At 39.1% G+C, this 18,202-nt stretch overlaps 1 protein-coding gene across 1 annotated transcript in view; it reads right to left on the minus strand.

Annotated features, from left to right (window-relative positions):
- Positions 1-783: 783 nt before the first annotated feature.
- The window catches only part of PREX2 (phosphatidylinositol-3,4,5-trisphosphate-dependent Rac exchange factor 2), a gene marked incomplete at its 5' end in the record, with an annotated part of 302,517 nt that continues 285,098 nt past the window's right edge, over positions 784-18,202 (minus strand). The window contains 2 exons of the mRNA XM_010848488.1: positions 784-6,309; positions 13,932-13,999. Coding sequence (XP_010846790.1) covers positions 6,264-6,309; positions 13,932-13,999 — 114 coding nt within the window. The remainder of the gene's footprint in view (positions 6,310-13,931; positions 14,000-18,202) is intronic.

Here is an 18,202-nt window from a genome sequence, read left to right on the forward strand (position 1 = left end):
AATTTACTCACCATCTCACCAAAATATCTGGCACATTTGCATCTCAGTACAAGCTGTTCTTCTTACAAGGCCACGTCCACTTCTTCTGTTGCTTAATCTTACACATTCTGAACACTGACTAGCCAACTTTTATCGTTTCTGTGTTTTCTCATTAGCCTTCCCCTTCTAGAACTGTAAACTTCACATGAGCAATAGCCATATATGTTTTTAAGGACTAATTATCCAGCTTAGCTCAGAACCTGTTAAGCAATTTCTAGATGCCCAATAAAGAGACGTTGGGTTGAATCTGAATTCCTTGTATTTCTATGGCACATATTTCTCATCGTCCTACCTCTCATTTTGTATTGGTGTGTATTGCCTTTTGTTGGTAATTACCATTTTAGTTTGTGCACTATGATAGTCATTTATATTACCAAGTTATTTAACTGTAGAGTCTGGAAATCATATGCATTTATAACACCCTCAGCAACCATGATAGGGGCTTATCCATAACAGGTACTGAGTAAACCTTGATAGACTGGCTCATTAATTCAAGAAGCACACAGTCTCTTTCTGTGAAGCTTTCCTGCCCCTATTTAGCTTCTTTCCCTAGCAGTTACTGTCTCTATAACTCACCTTAGTTCATATTTGTAGATTTGTTTCACATGTTTATCAAAGTTTCTTCTATTGAGCTTGTGAATTCTTAAAGGATGAAAAGCTCTGTTTCATGCACATTTTTGTCTCTTAAACAGGTGAAAATATAACAGGAATTGATTAAATTTAAATAGATGGAAACTGAAATGGTCATACTACATTTCACTTTATTATTTTTGACACATGATACAATGTTACTATCCTAGTCTTTTATGCAGACAAAAATAAATGATATAAAATACATAATACACTTGATTATTTTAACCATGCACAAAATACTGAGAGATTCAAACTATGTTACACATATTTTACAAAGGAAAAAACACACTACTATAATAACATATTCATATGACATTTGTCATTACAGTTTGGGTGTTATACAATGTTAAATATGGATATATTCAAAAGAATCACTATTTATAGAACCCACTTGATATTTTAATGTTTAAAATAATGAATACTGTGTAAATGCATACTTATAAAAATATTTTTAAACAAAAAAGCTATGTTCTACTCATTTACTTGGCAGTTACAAAAATATATATTCATCTGAAACTCTAGTAAATTTGCTTGAGGGATTAGATACTTAAGTTTAAATGTATGCTTTCTAGAGCATTTTATCAACTTAGTATTCTTGAAATTACACAACATAGATACCTACATGGTATTGGAATAAGTTTGCATTACAAATAATGTCATTACAGGAAAAAGACACAAAGGAGATTAACGCGGAGGAGACACTGAGAAGATTTTTGAACCAAATACATGCAATGCATAAAGGCAGCCCACCAACTGTGCCTTTCACAAAGTGAATTCTCAAACACGTTTGTTGGATGAACACATGAGTGGATAATATTTATTCTGTTATTTGACCCAAAATGAACTGTCCAAAGCTTTCTATTTCTACTAGAACTATCATTTAAGAATTCAATAATTTTGTTCGTAATCAACTACCTCTGATGGCAAAGCCAGATCAATAGACTCCAGACTAAGTAACAGACTAGTGCCAGTCATCAAAAGATGGCCTACCAGGGACACTTACGGCATATTTAGACACACATTCAATATACTGAACCACTCCATATTTCATACCTTCATACAAAATAAGACAGAAGAATCTAAGTCATTTTTATAATGTATTATCATAAAAACAAAACATTATAAATATTAATATATGTATATAAAATATATATTTATCTCTTAGTATAGCTAGTAGACTTCAGAAATGTCTTCTCAGTGAGAGAAGCAAACTATCCTGAGTGAAGGAGGTCAAGCACAACTTGGCAAAATGAACGCTGAGACTACTGTTAAAAGCAAAACTTTTAAGTAGCAAAATTTTTCGAAAACAAAAGACTAACCACAATAACTACTATGCAATCACAGCACCTTCAACGTTTGTGGCCCCTGTATGTAAAAGGAATCAGCCTGAGCCCATTCTTGGTCCAGACACCTGCTGGAAGCTCATCCCAACTCGTCTGCTTCACAAAGGATGAAACTTTTCTGAAGCTCATCTCTAAATGTGAAAAACTTTATAAAATACAGAATATTTTTCTTAAGGTCCAGATGCTCCTAAACCGTTTCCAAAATTGTTGCCTTCATACTTACATAGGACAACTGACAACTCATTCAGCAAATCGATTAATATATACACCTGTTAATCAAGTAACTACTACTAACGTTGGGATCATAACTGAGCTATCATTTTGTATGATAATTCACTTTAAAAGCCTTTAAAAATTAAACATAAATTTTAAAATTCAGAAGCAATGTAATCACATGCTAAAGGTTAGTTTCACTATTTGTAAAGTCAGCTAGTGAAGAAAATCTAAAAATGACCTTTAAAGTAAAAGGTAAATGAAAATGACTTAAATTAAAATTAGTCATTTAAAATTTCAACTTTATGTTTTACTGAATATGTAGGTGAATAAAAATATGCCTTCTATTCTACACTAACCATGCTACATAGGAACTATTTGAACTAATGAAAGAGTAGTGTTCTAATTACACATTTATTATTTTCAAATACATACAGTAACTCAAAGGAATGCTTCCAAGTCAATAAAATTAGTTTTTCTGGTAAAATGTGTCCAAGGAGTAGAAAATAGTTTGTTTTCCTAAATGACTTAATATGCCACTCAGGATTTTTTTATCTGTTCATTTTCTTGGCTTTCACAGTTAATGCCAAGGTCAGTATCATGCTGTTCTGAATTCATCACAAAATTTAAATTAATAGAGTCAGAACCAATATCATTACAATGTCGTATATGTTATAATATCAGAAGTTAATCTAACTTTAAATTGAACATTGTTGCTGTAAGAAGAGTGGCCGTTGAATGCACAGGGACTCTAAATCACTAGAAGAATGTAATTTGAAAAGATAAAAAATAGTATGAGACTCCGAAGATAGGGATACTGGTTCATAAAATAAAGCCTAGATTCTAAATTCAACATTACATATCCAGTATAAGTAAAACCAGTACAAAGGTTCTTTCTTCCTCCCTCCCTCCCTTCTTCCATCCCTCTTTATTTCCTCCTTCTTTCTTCCATTCTTTTTCATTAAATGTAATGGAAATAGGTATAAAATTCTAGTCTCCTCAAATTACTCATACCTTTAATATTAATTTTCAATATTTAATAAGAAAACTTCATAAGGTACAATGGAATGTTTCAGATTTCTTGACTATGAATTACTAGTTAACAAGTATTTATGATTCAGCCCCATATTAAGAACCAACACTTCTAGGCGTGACCTTCTGTTTTAGGTGGAGAGAGGCAGAGGTCCACACTTAAAAACTGCAAAGTTGGGAGAACCTGGAAGAACTGTTAGCAGGCTTTTGTAACGTTTAAAGGTACACTGGTTTCAGAACAGTATGTGAGCATTTAGGTAAACCCATTCTAAAAACTCAAGGCCAGTCTATGGTCACATCAAGGCCAATCTAGGGTCACACCACCCTGAACATGCCCGAGCTCATATAAAAGCTGCAGGTCAGTTGAATGCCCACCGTCACACAGAGGTACATAGTGGTGTTGAAGAGTTGTCCTTATTCATTCACTCACATGATTTTTTGCTGTCACCACTGTTTTGGAATCAGTCCAATTTTATATATTGTACTATTCAAGACTTTAAAAACATGTCTAAAACTGTTTTCTTCAATTATGAGGAATAGATTATGTCTTTTCAGATTGCAATAGCATTAGGTTACTTCATAATGTGTATACAGAATGGCAAAATGTCCAGCATATCCTGTGATTTTCATATATTTAGAGGCACTTTATATGTTTCCATTCACTTTTTTCTTAACATAATACGTATAATATAATGGCCCACGCCACACAGAACTCCAACTTTACTAACAAATAACTGGCAGTATTATAACATTTCCTCTATTAATAAGGAAAAGTAACACAATGTATTAAGAAAGCAGACTTCCTAGGCTCAAATCCTGGTTCTACCACTTATTGGCCATGTGATCTTGGGCAAGTCACTGGACCATTCTTTGCTTCAGTTCCTCAACTGTAAAACAGGGGTGATGCTAAGAATATCACCTCAAAGCATCAATATGAGGATGAATGAAGCAATAACAAGAAACTATGGCAAAGCACCTGGAGGTATTGCTTGGCACATAGAAACTACTTAGGTTTTAGCTACAGTTTTCATTACAATAAAAAATCACAGTGATTGATGGTAACATGTCATCACTAACTTTTGAGCTTTTAAGTGCCAAGCATTGATAGATGGTACATTTACACCATGTTTAACCCTTAAAATAGTATTAAGTACATTATATTATATAGATTCAATCTTAAAGTATGCTAATTTATAAACACTACAATAGCAGATAATTTCTCCCATGAAATACAAAGTATGACTGAAATGTTTAAGTGGCCTCTTCAGACCTTTAACAAGGAATACGGCTTCCAGGGTAGTGATCAGAGAACAGTAATGACAACATGAAAAGCACTTGCTAGTTAATCAGTTTTGCTCACTCATTATTCCCATGTTAAATGTAATCAAATCGTCAGTAACAGGAACATCACAATTTACTAATTTCATGGACCTTCAGGATCACCGGCAATAGTATCAAAAATGTTAAAGCCCTGAAAGTTAAGAACACATTTAATGCAAATATTTATATAAAGGTTATGTCTTCATTAAATTCAAAGTGTTCAACTTTTTTGTCTGAAAACTCTGATGTTGGTTTATTTTTCATTATAAATATGTACTTATCATGAAAGTCTTCAATGTTTCTATGCGAAATAACATTTATTACCTTGACCAGGACATGAAGACCTCATAAATACATAACACAGTGTTTCTGTTATTGAATACACAAGTGCTAGTGATGAAAGCTTTTTAATGAGTTTGAAAACTATCACCAAATTTCATAAATTAAAATTTAATAATGCTTTGTAAATACTTTACTTATGGACAGCATTTCATATTGGAAATTAATCTAAATCCACATAAGTATCACAATCACAGCAGGGGCATTTCACTGTTTTGAAAAATTATAGATTTAAAATCAATATTACAATTTTCACTATGCTAAGGAAACATTATTAATATTTTATCAATGTAGACAGATAAACATTATGTAAACTTTAGAATGAAAATAGAATATACCTTGTACTTTCATAAATTATCAAGGTCTCTAATAGTCCTTTTAAAGTTCAACAAATAAAGCTTTATTTTCTCATGTTATACATATACTACCTTGATAGAAACACACTCAGTATGGTGTATTCTCTAAGAGTCTGACATCGCATATGAAAGCCTGAACAAGATTTTCAGGTATCTTTCAAATTTAAAGGTTGAGTTTTTTAATAGGTTTATTTTCCCCTGCTTCACCCTAGTCATCCTCCCAATCCTTCCCAATCCCTGCTTCTCCCCACCCCTGGGCACCTACGTCCCAGCTTCAGGACTCATTATCCAAGGAAGCCATGTTCATTTCAGAGACCAAGGACAGCACTGGTTCACTGGAACTCTCCCCAAGCAGAAAGCGTCCCTGAAAGCAGCTGGAAGAAGATGCTGCTGGAGGCCTCAGTCAGCTCTCTCCTCCTCTACTGAGAAATACTCTTTCTCTTACTGAAAAAGAGTAAAGGATGCTCCTCACCTTTCATCCACAAACGACTTTCTCAGATGCAAGCAGGAGACCAAAAACCTACGACGCCCAGTCTCTGCCGTCTGCCACATTTCTGTATGATCACCTGAAAAGTGTGACCAGGTTCTCCAATGACAGACTTCTTCAAGTGGAAATATCCATCATTACGTCGTCCATTTGGAGAAGATGAAAAGCGAATGCAATATAGTAATTTCAATAAATGGGAAAGGAGGCACAATGGTTAATGTTTCATCTTGGATCTTTTTTCATATAATCTCCAGGACGGATAATTCATGTTAACACAGAGAGAGATCAGTTTGTGAAGCTGAGTTGTTTGAATGGACTTCTATCCTTTTCCAGCACAAACATCTAAGTACAAACTGAACATTAGTTATTTACAGCATGATGAAAGAGTCAGAGAAAAAATGTCCATTTCTTTATGTTGAGTGGAGGATGTTTAGCCAGCACGTCCTTTGTCTCATCCAGTGTTCAGAAGCTTCTGCTTGTCTGGTTCCTTGAAGATGCTCCTCATTCTTCTCCAACCGGAGGAGGCGGCTCACACAGCTTGTACAGCCTAGAAAAGGCATGGGAAGGTGTGACAGTGACCCAGCACATTTAGATCACTTGAGATGTTTTTACTGGTATGACAAATACATTGACAAGAACTTCTTGGTTTGGGAGTCAGTCAAGATCCTATCACCTATTTCACTAAAAATTGCATGTGCGTTAGCAAACTTCAAAATTTCGGTTCTGTTATTACAAAACACCCACGTCTCTTTGCACATCTACATGCCCACTGACTAGGCAATGCTGCTGTTTTTATACCAGCTGCTTCTGCTCCAGTGCTGTCAATCTGGGCTGTTCACCTTGCTGGTAGCAAAAGTGATGCTCTGAAATCTAGGAGGTACTTAGCATCATATGTATTATGATTATCTTGCAGCAACATAGCATTTCTCTCTTAAGTCATTCCTGACTTTCCAAGTTCTAGAACTCTGCCTCACTTGTACCATCCTGGTGGTGCTGACAGTTGGTCAAGGCTAGGCTGATGAGACACAGTCCTGAGGCCTGAATTTCAAGGCACAAGGAGCTGGTGTTTCCTAAGGAACACCTGCCCAGCTCTATCCACACTGTCACTCCCTTGTCAATAGAATCAGGTGGAGATTCAAGTGGGCCAAGAAATCCATTTGAACTTGTGGAGATGCCCCCAAGATGCTCTCTTTGCTCTCGGGTCTAGTTTTCTGAAACCAGACAGCATGCAGGCAAAGCTCGGGGCACAGAACCTGGAAGATGATACAAGTTCTACTGCTTCACGTTCTTCTGAATGGTTGACTCCTAACTCCAGAACCAAATGAAGGTGGATATAACTGCTTCAGTAGTGATGCATAAAGCACACGCATTACTAAGGCCAAAGCTGATAGAACAGGTGGGCTTCCCTGGTGGCTCAAACAGTAAAGAATCTGCCTGCAATGGAGACCTGGGTTCGATCCCTGGGTCAGGAAGATCCCCTGGAGAAGGAAATGGCAAGCCATTCGGTATTCTTGCCAGGAGAGTTCCCATGGACAGAGGAGCCTGGTGGGCTACAGTCCATGGGGTCCCAAAGAGCTGGACATGACCGAGTGACTAACCTTCACACTTTGAGTGAACACCAGCAGATGTAATGAAGCTGGTTGTAAGCCTGGAGTCCTCGATAAGAATGTGGTCATGCTGGTCCTACTTCAGAGCTTAGTCTTATGCTCTAGAAATATAAGGTGCAAATTTCAACTTTGCTCCATTTTACATTCTTTTTTTTTTCTTTTTTCAGCTACATCACACAGCACGTGAGAAGCCAGTTCCCTGACCGGAGTTTTAACCAACACCTCCTATTGGAAGCATGGAGTCTTAATCATTGAACTGCCAGAGAAGTCCAACTTTGCTCTGTGTTAAAAGCACTCCAAACCCAGGGGTCTCTGTGCTAAGTCACTTTCTTTTACAGATGAAATTGAACACAGTTTAAATGTGCTGCTGACAAATTCAGCAAATTATAAACTTCCTCTCCCTTCAACATTTAATCCCACGGTCATTCAAAATCAAAGGGTGGGGGAGAATGAAAAAGATTTAATAGCAAGTTAGAAATCTAGTTAAACAAAAGAACTTTCCCATTCTGGAAGCCCAGACAAGAAGGAATTGCCTTTGGAGTCTGCAAGGTGTTTAATACGGTATGTGTCATCTCCACGGAAGAAAATGAATGCTGAAATAAGGACATCTCACACCAGAAAAGCTTATTTCATCCTTCCTGGACAAAAGCATACGTTAAATTGAGCTGACAGACTTCAAAGCTGCTTGTGCAGCTGAAGGATATGATGTTGCTTCAAACTGCATTCCCAGAGCTGGAATAATAGAATGAAGGGACCATTCTTCTCTTTAATTTCATTTTATTTCCTGACAGTGCAGCCTAATGAGTGCAAAGGCCTCATGTAGAACAGGAACAGTCAGCTGGGTGGCAAACATCCTTCCCCGTGAGGTCTGGGCTGAGAAGCCACCTGCCATTACCTTGCACTGCACGTTTCCATATAATGCGGCTAATGCCACTGGGTAGAGCAGTCTTTGAAAAGACTGCCTCGCAATTTGGAGAAAAGGCTACTCCCTGCATTCACCTAATGAAGTAATAGCTCTGGGTACTGCAGCAGAGCTGGGCACATTCCACTTGGCAGAGGTTTCTTGGAAGGGACTCAGGGTTATCTGAGTCCAGATACATTTGTAATGGAACTTTCAGGCTTTGGGGACTGCGAACAGGCAGATCAAGCTCGGTAGTAAAATGTAATAGGTAAGAGCTGGACTTTCACTCTGTGCTGACCCGTTTGCTTTCTGGCATCTAAACAGTGAGGGAACGGAGGCTTTTGTTTGCCCAACATTTGGGGCTTTTGCCACATCCTCATGCCATTCGTGCACACCACGGGCCCTACAAGATAAAGATTGGTTTCTGGCTCCACTTTCTTCTTTTCTTGTTGGGCTCAGGCAGCCATCCTGGAGCTGGTATTTCCAGCTCAAATCCAAGGCTGCAGACAGTAGGATTCTCAAACTTCAGTCTACACAGATCACAGCCTTCATTTTTCAACAAGGCACAAAGAAGAGCTGTGCTAAAGGAGACCACAAAACAGATGAAATTATCAACACTGCTCTGTCCCAAAGAACCCGCCTGCCAATCAGGAGATGCAAGAGACACAGGTTCGATCGCTGGGTTGGGAAGATCCCCTAGAGAAGGAAACCGCAACCCACTCCAATATCCTTGCTTAAAGAATCCCATGGATACAAGAGCCTGGCAGGCTACAGTCCATTGGGTTGCAAAGAGTCAGACATGACTGAGTACACAGGAGCACTACCTGGGCACTCTGTCCTGAGGCAACTGTCTCCATTTTATAGATGGAAAAACTGTCTAATAAAGGTAAATATCCTAAGTAAGGTCACATGTTAGCAGCTTGGACCCAAAATCATTTTGTGTCTACAGATCAGATCAGATCAGATCAGTTGCTCAGTCGTGTCCGACTCTTTGCGACCCCATGAATCGCAGCACACCAGGCCTCCCTGTCCGTCACCAATTCCCGGAATATGATACAAATACACACAAACTCCAATTATGCAAATGAAGAAAATCAAATTTTCATTACATAATACTTGCCAAAGTGTGTAATGTAATAGAAAATAAGAGCAGTGTGCCATTATCTGGAATGTAATATCTGGTTCTTAGTGAAGACATATTTATTGCTCTGACCAGTCAATGTGTACTAGTTACAAGGAGGAGGAACCTCGTTTGCACCACCCACCACAGTGGCATCTCCATGTCCCACTGGGACTCGTGTAATATCACCAAGTAAGGCTCATCATCTTTTCCTACACATGCTTTTCTTCCTGTATCTACTATCTCAGTGACTAGAATCTTTCACCACTGTCATCCAAACCAGAGATCTGTCTGGTGGTCATCCTAGAATCTTCCTCTTCACTACCCTCCTACAATGATTAGTAGTGTCCAAAGCATCTGCTGCTTTCAGTCTCATTTGTCCTCAAATGACTCCTCCTAACGTTGCCAGACATAAAGTCTAAAATCCAAGTCTTCCAGAAAGAAAGATGGTTTATTCATGGCTCTTTGTTGGCTTTGTGTTACCTTGAAAATTCTTCAGTCTGGTACAAGTCTTTTCCTGATCCAGCCCCTGCCAATGTCTCCAGCCTTGCTCTGTATAATTCTTAAATCACATTGAATCATCAGTTATAGAAGTCTAGGTGTAGCTGTCAGATGCAATGTGTTCTCTCAGCACTGGGGTCACTGCATCAGCTCAGGAAGACATCTATTAATTACCATGCTGATGGGGTCAGGAATTCTTTGTGACCTCTCCCCTCCATCCTTAGGCTCAGTTATGTGCCTCTTCTATGTTCCCATGGCAATCTGTGCTATTCCTATCATGGTTCTTTATTGAAAAATTAAAATATATATGCTTTATAACATTGTGTGATTTCAGGGGTACAGCACTATGATTTAGTATATTTGTCAATTTATTCTATTATAGGTTATTACAGTATAAAGGGTACACAATAAGTTCCTTGCTATATAATAAATTCTTGTTGCTTATCTACTTGATATATAGTCTTTGTATCTATTATCTCACACCTTTAACGTGCCCCTTCCTCTTCCCTCTACACTTTGGTAGCCACAAGTTTGTTTTCTATGTCTGTGAGCCTGTTTCTGTTTTACATGCAGTTTCATTTGTATTATTTTTTAGATTCCACATGTAAGTGACATCACATGGTATTTGATTTATTTCACTCGGCATAATATTCTCTAGGTCCATCCACATGGCTGTAAATGGCAGAATTTTATTCTTTTTTACGTGCTAAATTGCTTCAGTCATGTCCAGCTCTTTGTGACCCTATGGATTGTAGCCCACCAGGCTCTTCTGTCCATGGGATTCTCCAGGCAAGAGTACTAGAGTGGGTTGACATTTTCTATCCAGGGTTTGAACCCACGTCTCTTGGGTCTCCTGCACTGGCAGGCAAATTCCTTACCACTAGCACCACCTGGGAAGTCCATTCTTTTGTAAGGTTAAGTAGTATTTCATTGTGTGTATGTATACATACATTTACACATTTGTATACAAGGAAAGTTATGACCAACCTAGATAGCATATTCAAAAGCAGAGACATTACTTTGCCAACAAAGGTTCGTCTAGTCAAGGCTATGGTTTTTCCTGTGGTCATGTATGGATGTGAGAGTTGGACTGTGAAGAAGGCTGAGAGCCGAAGAATTGATGCTTTTGAACTGTGGTGTTGGAGTAGACTCTTGAGAGTCCCTTGGAATGCAAGGAGATCCAACCAGTCCATTCTGAAGGAGATCAGCCCTGGGATTTCTTTGGAAGGAATGATGCTAAAGCTGAAACTCCAGTACTTTGGCCACCTCATGCGAAGAGTTGACTCACTGGAAATGACTCTGATGCTGGGAGGGGTTGGGGGCAGGAGGAGAAAGGGACAACAGGATGAGATGGCTGGATGGCATCACCAACTCGATGGACAAGATTTTGGGTGAACTCTGGGAGTTGGTGATGGACAGGGAGGCCTGGCGTGCTGCGATTCATGGGGTCGCAAAAGTCGGACACAACTGCGTGACTGATCTGATCTGATACATATATAATATATATACCACATCTTCTGAATTCAGTTTGTTGATTCCATGTCTTACTACTGTAAACAGAGCTACTATGAACACTGGGGGTACATGCATCTTTTTGAATTAGTTTTTTCCTTTTTTCCAGATACATGCCTGGGGTGAAATTGCTGGATCATACAGTAGTTCAATTTTTAGTTATTTAAGGAACCTCCATGCTGTTTTTCATAGTGGCTGCACTCTCATGGTTCTTATCACACACACACACTGTATACTATTTTCATTTTATTCAGTTGTTGCTCTTTGACACCTCACTGACTGGTAGTGGGGATTATGTCTTTATCCCTAGCTTTTATCAAAGTGCGTGACATCTACAGTCTCACAGCAGAAATTCAATATGTTTGCTCAGTGAATTTTAAAAAATGAAAGGCAGTGGATGGAGAAAGGAAAGCTGTAATAGAGATTGGTTGGGGATTTGAATCAAATACTATGTCAGTCAGAGACTGCAAAATATCTCCCTGAAGATGTTTCTAGAAAAGTTACCCATGCCTATGTAGGGCCTGGTCTTGAGAGACAAATGTGTTTTTCAAATCACTGTCTTTGGGGCCGAAATCCTCGTTCGCAGATGGGAGGGATCCCAGGTGCTCTGTGGTCCTTGGCGCCTTCCCTGTGCCCTCACAGAGAGCTTCTCGCTTTCTCCCTACCCTTGTGGTGTTTTGCTCTGGCTTCCCTGGTGGCTCCAACAGTAAAGAATTCACCTGCAAAGCAGGAGATGAGGGAGACCAGGCATGCATGGTATGGCAATCCACTCCAGTATTCTTGCCTGGCAAATCCCATGGACAGAGGAGCCTGGCCTCTTTAACTGAAAGCTCTTTGAGGGCCGGAACTAGTTTTATCTCATGCTTACATTCTCCACTGGGCATAGCAGAGTGTTTTCCATTTCTTAAGTTCTCAATCAGTATTTGTAGAATGAATGAAATCCTCAATAAATATTTGTAGAATGAATGAAAGCATAACTAAAATTGAAAAATTACTCTAGATTTCTCTCTCAGAGCAATTAACCCCTTGTAAAACATGTCCACTTTAGAGCTAGCAGGTTTTATTTTATTTTTTTGCTTCAAGTGTTTTAAATGTAACCCAATAAACAAAACAATGAGCTCATCAGTTTCTTTTCTCATATTGAGGTTGCACACTGGTTTATTGATCAGGATGCTTAAGTCTCATCCCCTCTGTTCATTACTATTTATAAGCCCCAGCTAAGAAGACCTCTCTGAGCCATTATCTTGTTTTCTTCTTGGAATTTTAAAGCTTCACTGGGTTTATTATCCAAATATACTATGTCTGTTAAGGTCCTGGAGAGAGAATGCCCATGTAAAGTGATTCTTCAGCAAGAGAAAGACTTAGACTCTCATTTAATCAACTATGAACAATAACATAAACAAGACTTGAGGATTAAATAGAGTTAGGAGTCAGCACTGAAAATAAATGCAATTAGAACTTGAGGACTACATTCACTTTCAGGGGGAAATATTTTTCCCTTTTGAAAATACTTTCACTGCCCATACAGTTTTTCAGAATGAAATATAACTTCACAAATGCTGCAGTCATCATTCGCGTTCTGGTAACTGCTTCGTGACAGCGCTTGAAGTGCTTGCATTTTGTTAAAATGCAAATATATACAATCAAATGTAAAAGAAATTATTTAACGCTGCCCTACTTCAAGATAGATGGCTGTCTACCCTAATGTCACCAGGAAAATCAAAGGAACATTTCTTTGATGGTTATTTCCATGTTTCATTAAAAGGTGGATTAGTCCTTTGTCCATGAGTCCTTTCTCATGATGATATGTGTGCTGTGGACATTTGGTAGGATAACGAACAAGAAGCTCATTAATTGATTTATCCATTCACACATTCTCAAAGTCTGTTCACATATTCTATATAGGCACTATGATGAGCAATGAATAAAATCCAAAAAGAATCTTCCCTGCCTCTAAAGAATTCATGTCCAACTTGCGTAGAAAGACAGGTAAAAATACACTACAGCAAAATCAGGGTTATAACAGATCAATACCCAAGATGCTATGGGAACACAGAGAGAAAGAAAACCACAACTTCAAGGAGAAAGTGATACCTGACATGAATTTTGTGGTTACGGAGCAGTTTTTCATAAGACACATATGGAAAAACCCATCACACCAGAGAGAAAGCACGCGTGATTGTAGAAATGTAAGTGGAAATGGCATTTTGGTGGCTTGGCACAGTTGGAACATCTATTTTAGTAGTACCTGGGTCGACTTTTGTTTTTGAATTCAGGATGGAACTTGCAAAACAGAATAATGTTGGTAATGCTACCTCTTAAGTTTGCTTAACCTAAAATTTCATTTAATCAGAGAACATTTACACCTAATCACATTAAGCCATGGAATGCTTACACGGCTGATTTCCATGAGTATATTCAGTAGTAGACTGGGTGTATCCTGAGGCGGCTGCACAAGCTGTGAGAGACACTGTCTGGGACGTGGTAGCAAGACCTCTGGGAAAGAGCAGACCTGGGGAATCACTCACCTTGGAGCAGACTGCGGAGTCCGGTCTCTGACTCCCAAATTCTTTGCTGTGTTCTGAACTCTTGCTCCCTGAAAGATAAAGGACAATCACTTTTAATTCTGCATCATATTAGTAATTATTTCACATACCATGGGCTTCCCTGGTGGCTCAGCTGGTAAAGAATCTACCTGCAATGTGGGAGACCTGTATTCGATCCCTGGGTTGGGAAGATTCCCTGGAGAAGGCAATGGCTACCCACTCCAGTCTTCTGGCCTGGAGAATTCCATGGACTGTATAGTCCACAGGGTCGCAAAGAGTCACACATGATTGAGCGACTATCACTTTCACTTCACTTTCAACATACCGTTAACATTTGAATGGAGAGTGTCATTGCAATGATATATTTAATATCAAGAGATACTCAAGAAGGAGAAAGACATCATCGTCGGAGTATTTTCAAAATTAATGCTTTTAAGAATCAAAATAGGGCTTTTCTGGTGGCTCAGTGATAAAGAATCTGCCTGCCAGAGTAGGAGACAAGGGTTCAATCCCTGATCTGGGAAGATCCCACATGCAGTGAAGCAACTAAGCTCGTGTGTCACAACTATTGAGCTTGTGCTCTAGAGCCCAAGAGCCACAACCACTGGGCCCACAGGCCGCAACTGCTAAAATCCCAGCACCCTAGAGCCCATATTCTGCAACCAGAGAAGCCACTGCAATGAGACGCCCGCACACTACAACCAGAGACCAGCTCCTGCTTGCCAAAACTTGGGAAAAGCCTGTGCAACAACAAAGACCCATACAGAAATGTTCCTTCGATTTTCCTGGTGACATTAGGGTAGACAGCCATCTACCTTGAAGTAGGGCAGAGTTAAATAAATACATAAAATTTTTAAAAAGAGTAAAAATAACACTGATACACTGTTTAAAAGGATTGATATTTATTTCAAGAGCCATCTAAATCATTTCAAAATAAGGCTGAATGACAGCTCCCTGTTCACTATCTCATCTATGTCATTATTCAATATTTAAGCAATAGTTAAGACACTGAAAACAGGAAGTGAGCAAACTAGAAATACCTGCTCTGCGCACCCCGCCCCCCACCTCCACCCCCATTTTCCTGGGACAGAAATCACAGTTCTATCACCTGCATGCAGCTTGTTCTGTGCTTAGCTTCATAGTATTTATCAAGAAAATCTTTTCGTAAATAGTTTAAAGCAGTTTCTAGACAAGGCAGGTGCATGTGGATCTCTAAAATGTAAGAATTCTGCCTCAAAGATTATAGTACAAAGATAATGTGCTTTAGCAATGAAAAAAGTCTTTGCAAATTTGTCGAGTTCAGGAATATTCATTGTCCAGTTCTTAATGGGAATGAGTTACTACAAAGGAGCAAACACCAGAGTTTGGGGCTGAGTATAAATGGAGGAGAGTGATTTTAAAAATCCTGAAACTTTCTCTGCTGCTCCCAGATTCTGACAGATGGGAAAGGAAGAAAGAACAGGAGAAAAGAAAAGAAAGAAAGAAAAATAAAAGAATATATTCTCTAAAGATGGACCAAATCAAGGAAAGGAAATAGGGAAAAGAGGATGTATAAGGCAAAAAACAGATAGGAAGAAATTTAGGAATTGCAACTATGCATTGAAAAAATCTCTTTATTTTGAAGGAATTTTAGACTTAGAAAAAAGTTTACAAGCAGAACAGAGAGGTCACAAACCTTACCCACTAGGTAAACTCCCTCTAATGTTAACCCTTCACTTGGTCCTAGTGTGATGATCAAAAGCAGGAAATGTTATCAGCTAAGCTGTAAATCTTATTCACCTTTCCCCATTCCTCTCACTAATGACCCTTTTTCATCGCAGAATCTAATCCAGGACCCCATTCTATCATCACATCTCCGTGGTCTCCCCCAGTCTGGGGCAATTCCTCAGGTTTCCTTGGTCTTTCATGACCTTAAAATTTGGGATGAGTACTGGTCATTGTTTTGCAGAATGTCTCTCAATCTGGGTCTGTCAGATGATTAGACAGAAGGTATGTATTTTGGGCAAGAAAATCACAGAAGTGATGTTACATCTTCGTAGTCCATATCACTGATGCTGATTGTCATCATACATTACGTCACCATAGTATATCTATAAACAAAGCCAGTGGAAGTGATGGAATGCCAGTTGAGCTATTTCAAATCCTGAAAGATGATGCGTGAAAGTGCTACACTCAATATGCCAGCAAATTTGGAAAACTCAGCAGTGGCCACAGGACTGGAAAAGGTCAGTTTTCATTCCAATCCCAAAGAAAGGCAATGCCAAAGAATGCTCAAACTACCGCACAATCGCATTCACCTCACACGCTAGTAAAGTAATCCTCAAAATCCTCCAAGCCAGGATTCAGCAATACACGAACTGTAAACTTCCAGATGTTCAAGCTGGTTTTAGAAAAGGCAGAGGAACCAGAGATCAAATTGCCAACACCCACTGGATCATAGAAAAAGCAAAAGAGTTCCAGAAAAACATCTATTTCTGCTTTATTGACTATGCCAAAGCCTGTGACTGTGTGGATCACAATAAACTGTGGAAAATTCTGAAAGAGATGGGAATACCAGACCACCTGACCTGCCTCTTGAGAAACCTATATGCAGGTCAGGAAGCAACAGTCAGAACTGGACATGGAACAACAGATTGGTTCCAAGTAGGAAAAGGAGTACATCAAGGCTGTATTGTCACTCTGCTTATTTAACTTATAGGCAGAGTACATTATGAAAAATGCTGGGCTGGAGGAAGCACAAGCCAGAATCAAGACTGCCGGAGAAATATCAATAACCTCAGTTATGCAGATGACACCACCCTTATGGCAGAAAGTGAAGAAGAACTAAAAAGCCTCTTGATGAAAGTGAAAGAGGAAAGTGAAAAAGTTGGCTTAAAGCTCAACATTCAGAAAACGAAGATCATGGCCTCTGGGCCCATCACTTCATGGCAAATAGATGAGGAAACAGTGGAAACAGTGTCAGACTTTATTTTTTAGGGCTCCAAAATCACTGCAGAAGGTGATTGCAGCCATGAAATTAAAAGATGGCTACTCCCTGGAAGGAAAGTTATGACCAACCCAGACAGCATATTAAAAAGCAGAGACATTACTTTGTCAACAAAGGTCTGTCTAGTCAAGGCTATTGTTTTGCCAGTGGTTATGTACGGATGTGAGAGTTGGACTATAAAGAGAGCTGAGTGCAGAAGAATTGATGCTTTTGAACTGTGGTGTTGCAGAAGACTCTTGAGAGTCCCTTGGATTGCAAGGAGATCCAACCAGTCCATCCTAAAGGAAATCAGTCCTGGGTGTTCATTGGAAGGACTGATGTGGAAGGTGAAACTCCAATATTTTGGCCACCTGATGCAAAGAGATGACTCATTTGAAAAGACCCTGATGTTGGGAAACATTGAGGGCAGGAGGATAAGGGGATGGCAGGGGATGAATTGGTTAGATGGCATCACCGACTCAATGGACATGAGTTTGTGTAAACTCTGGGAGTTGGTGATGGACAAGGAGGCCTGGCATGCTGTGGTTCATGGGGTCGCAAAGAGTCGGACGCAACTGAGCAATTGAACTGAACTTCTATCTTTTATTTTTCTTCTAACTCAACCAGTTAATGAAAACAACTCTATTAAGCAAGCATATATCCATAAAATTGGTATGTGAAAACTGTACAGTTTGCTCTCTATATCCTTTGCACCTGTAAGTTTAATCCACTAAGTACTGATCCACAGTTGATTAAATTCATGGATGCAGAACCCATGGGTGTGGAAACCCGTGAAAACAGAAGGCCTTCTGTATTCATTGTACTCCTCTGGCATTTTATGTTAGGGATTTGCCCATCAGTGGATTTGTCATCTGTGGGGGCTTCTGGAACCAAACTGAGGGGGGATGTCTACACTGCAGTTAGAAATACGGATAAAAATTCATGCTGAAAAGTTTCCTGTTCCTCAAAAGGAAACTAAAGATCTTAGGAAATATTATTCATTAATCAGACAAACTTTCTAACCATTCAGTCTCTTGGAAAGCTGAATCTAAATGATTGAAAGACAAGAGAATCAGAAAAGTTAGACGGCTGATTCACATTTGTGTTCTAACTAATCAGATTCTATGTCGGTAAGAGTTCATTTGTGGATTGGATCCCAGACATTAACCTCACTGCCTGGAACTGCAGACACTAGAAAGAGGGTGGGCCACAGAAGGAATATCTCAAAAGTCTCCTCTGGGACCTGGGTACCCCAATTTCTATAAAGAGCGAGCCCCAGGCTCCATGA

Source organism: Bison bison, unplaced genomic scaffold (genome assembly GCF_000754665.1).
Source record: "Bison bison bison isolate TAMUID 2011002044 unplaced genomic scaffold, Bison_UMD1.0 scf7180017864267, whole genome shotgun sequence".
Lineage (NCBI taxonomy): Eukaryota > Metazoa > Chordata > Mammalia > Artiodactyla > Bovidae > Bison > Bison bison.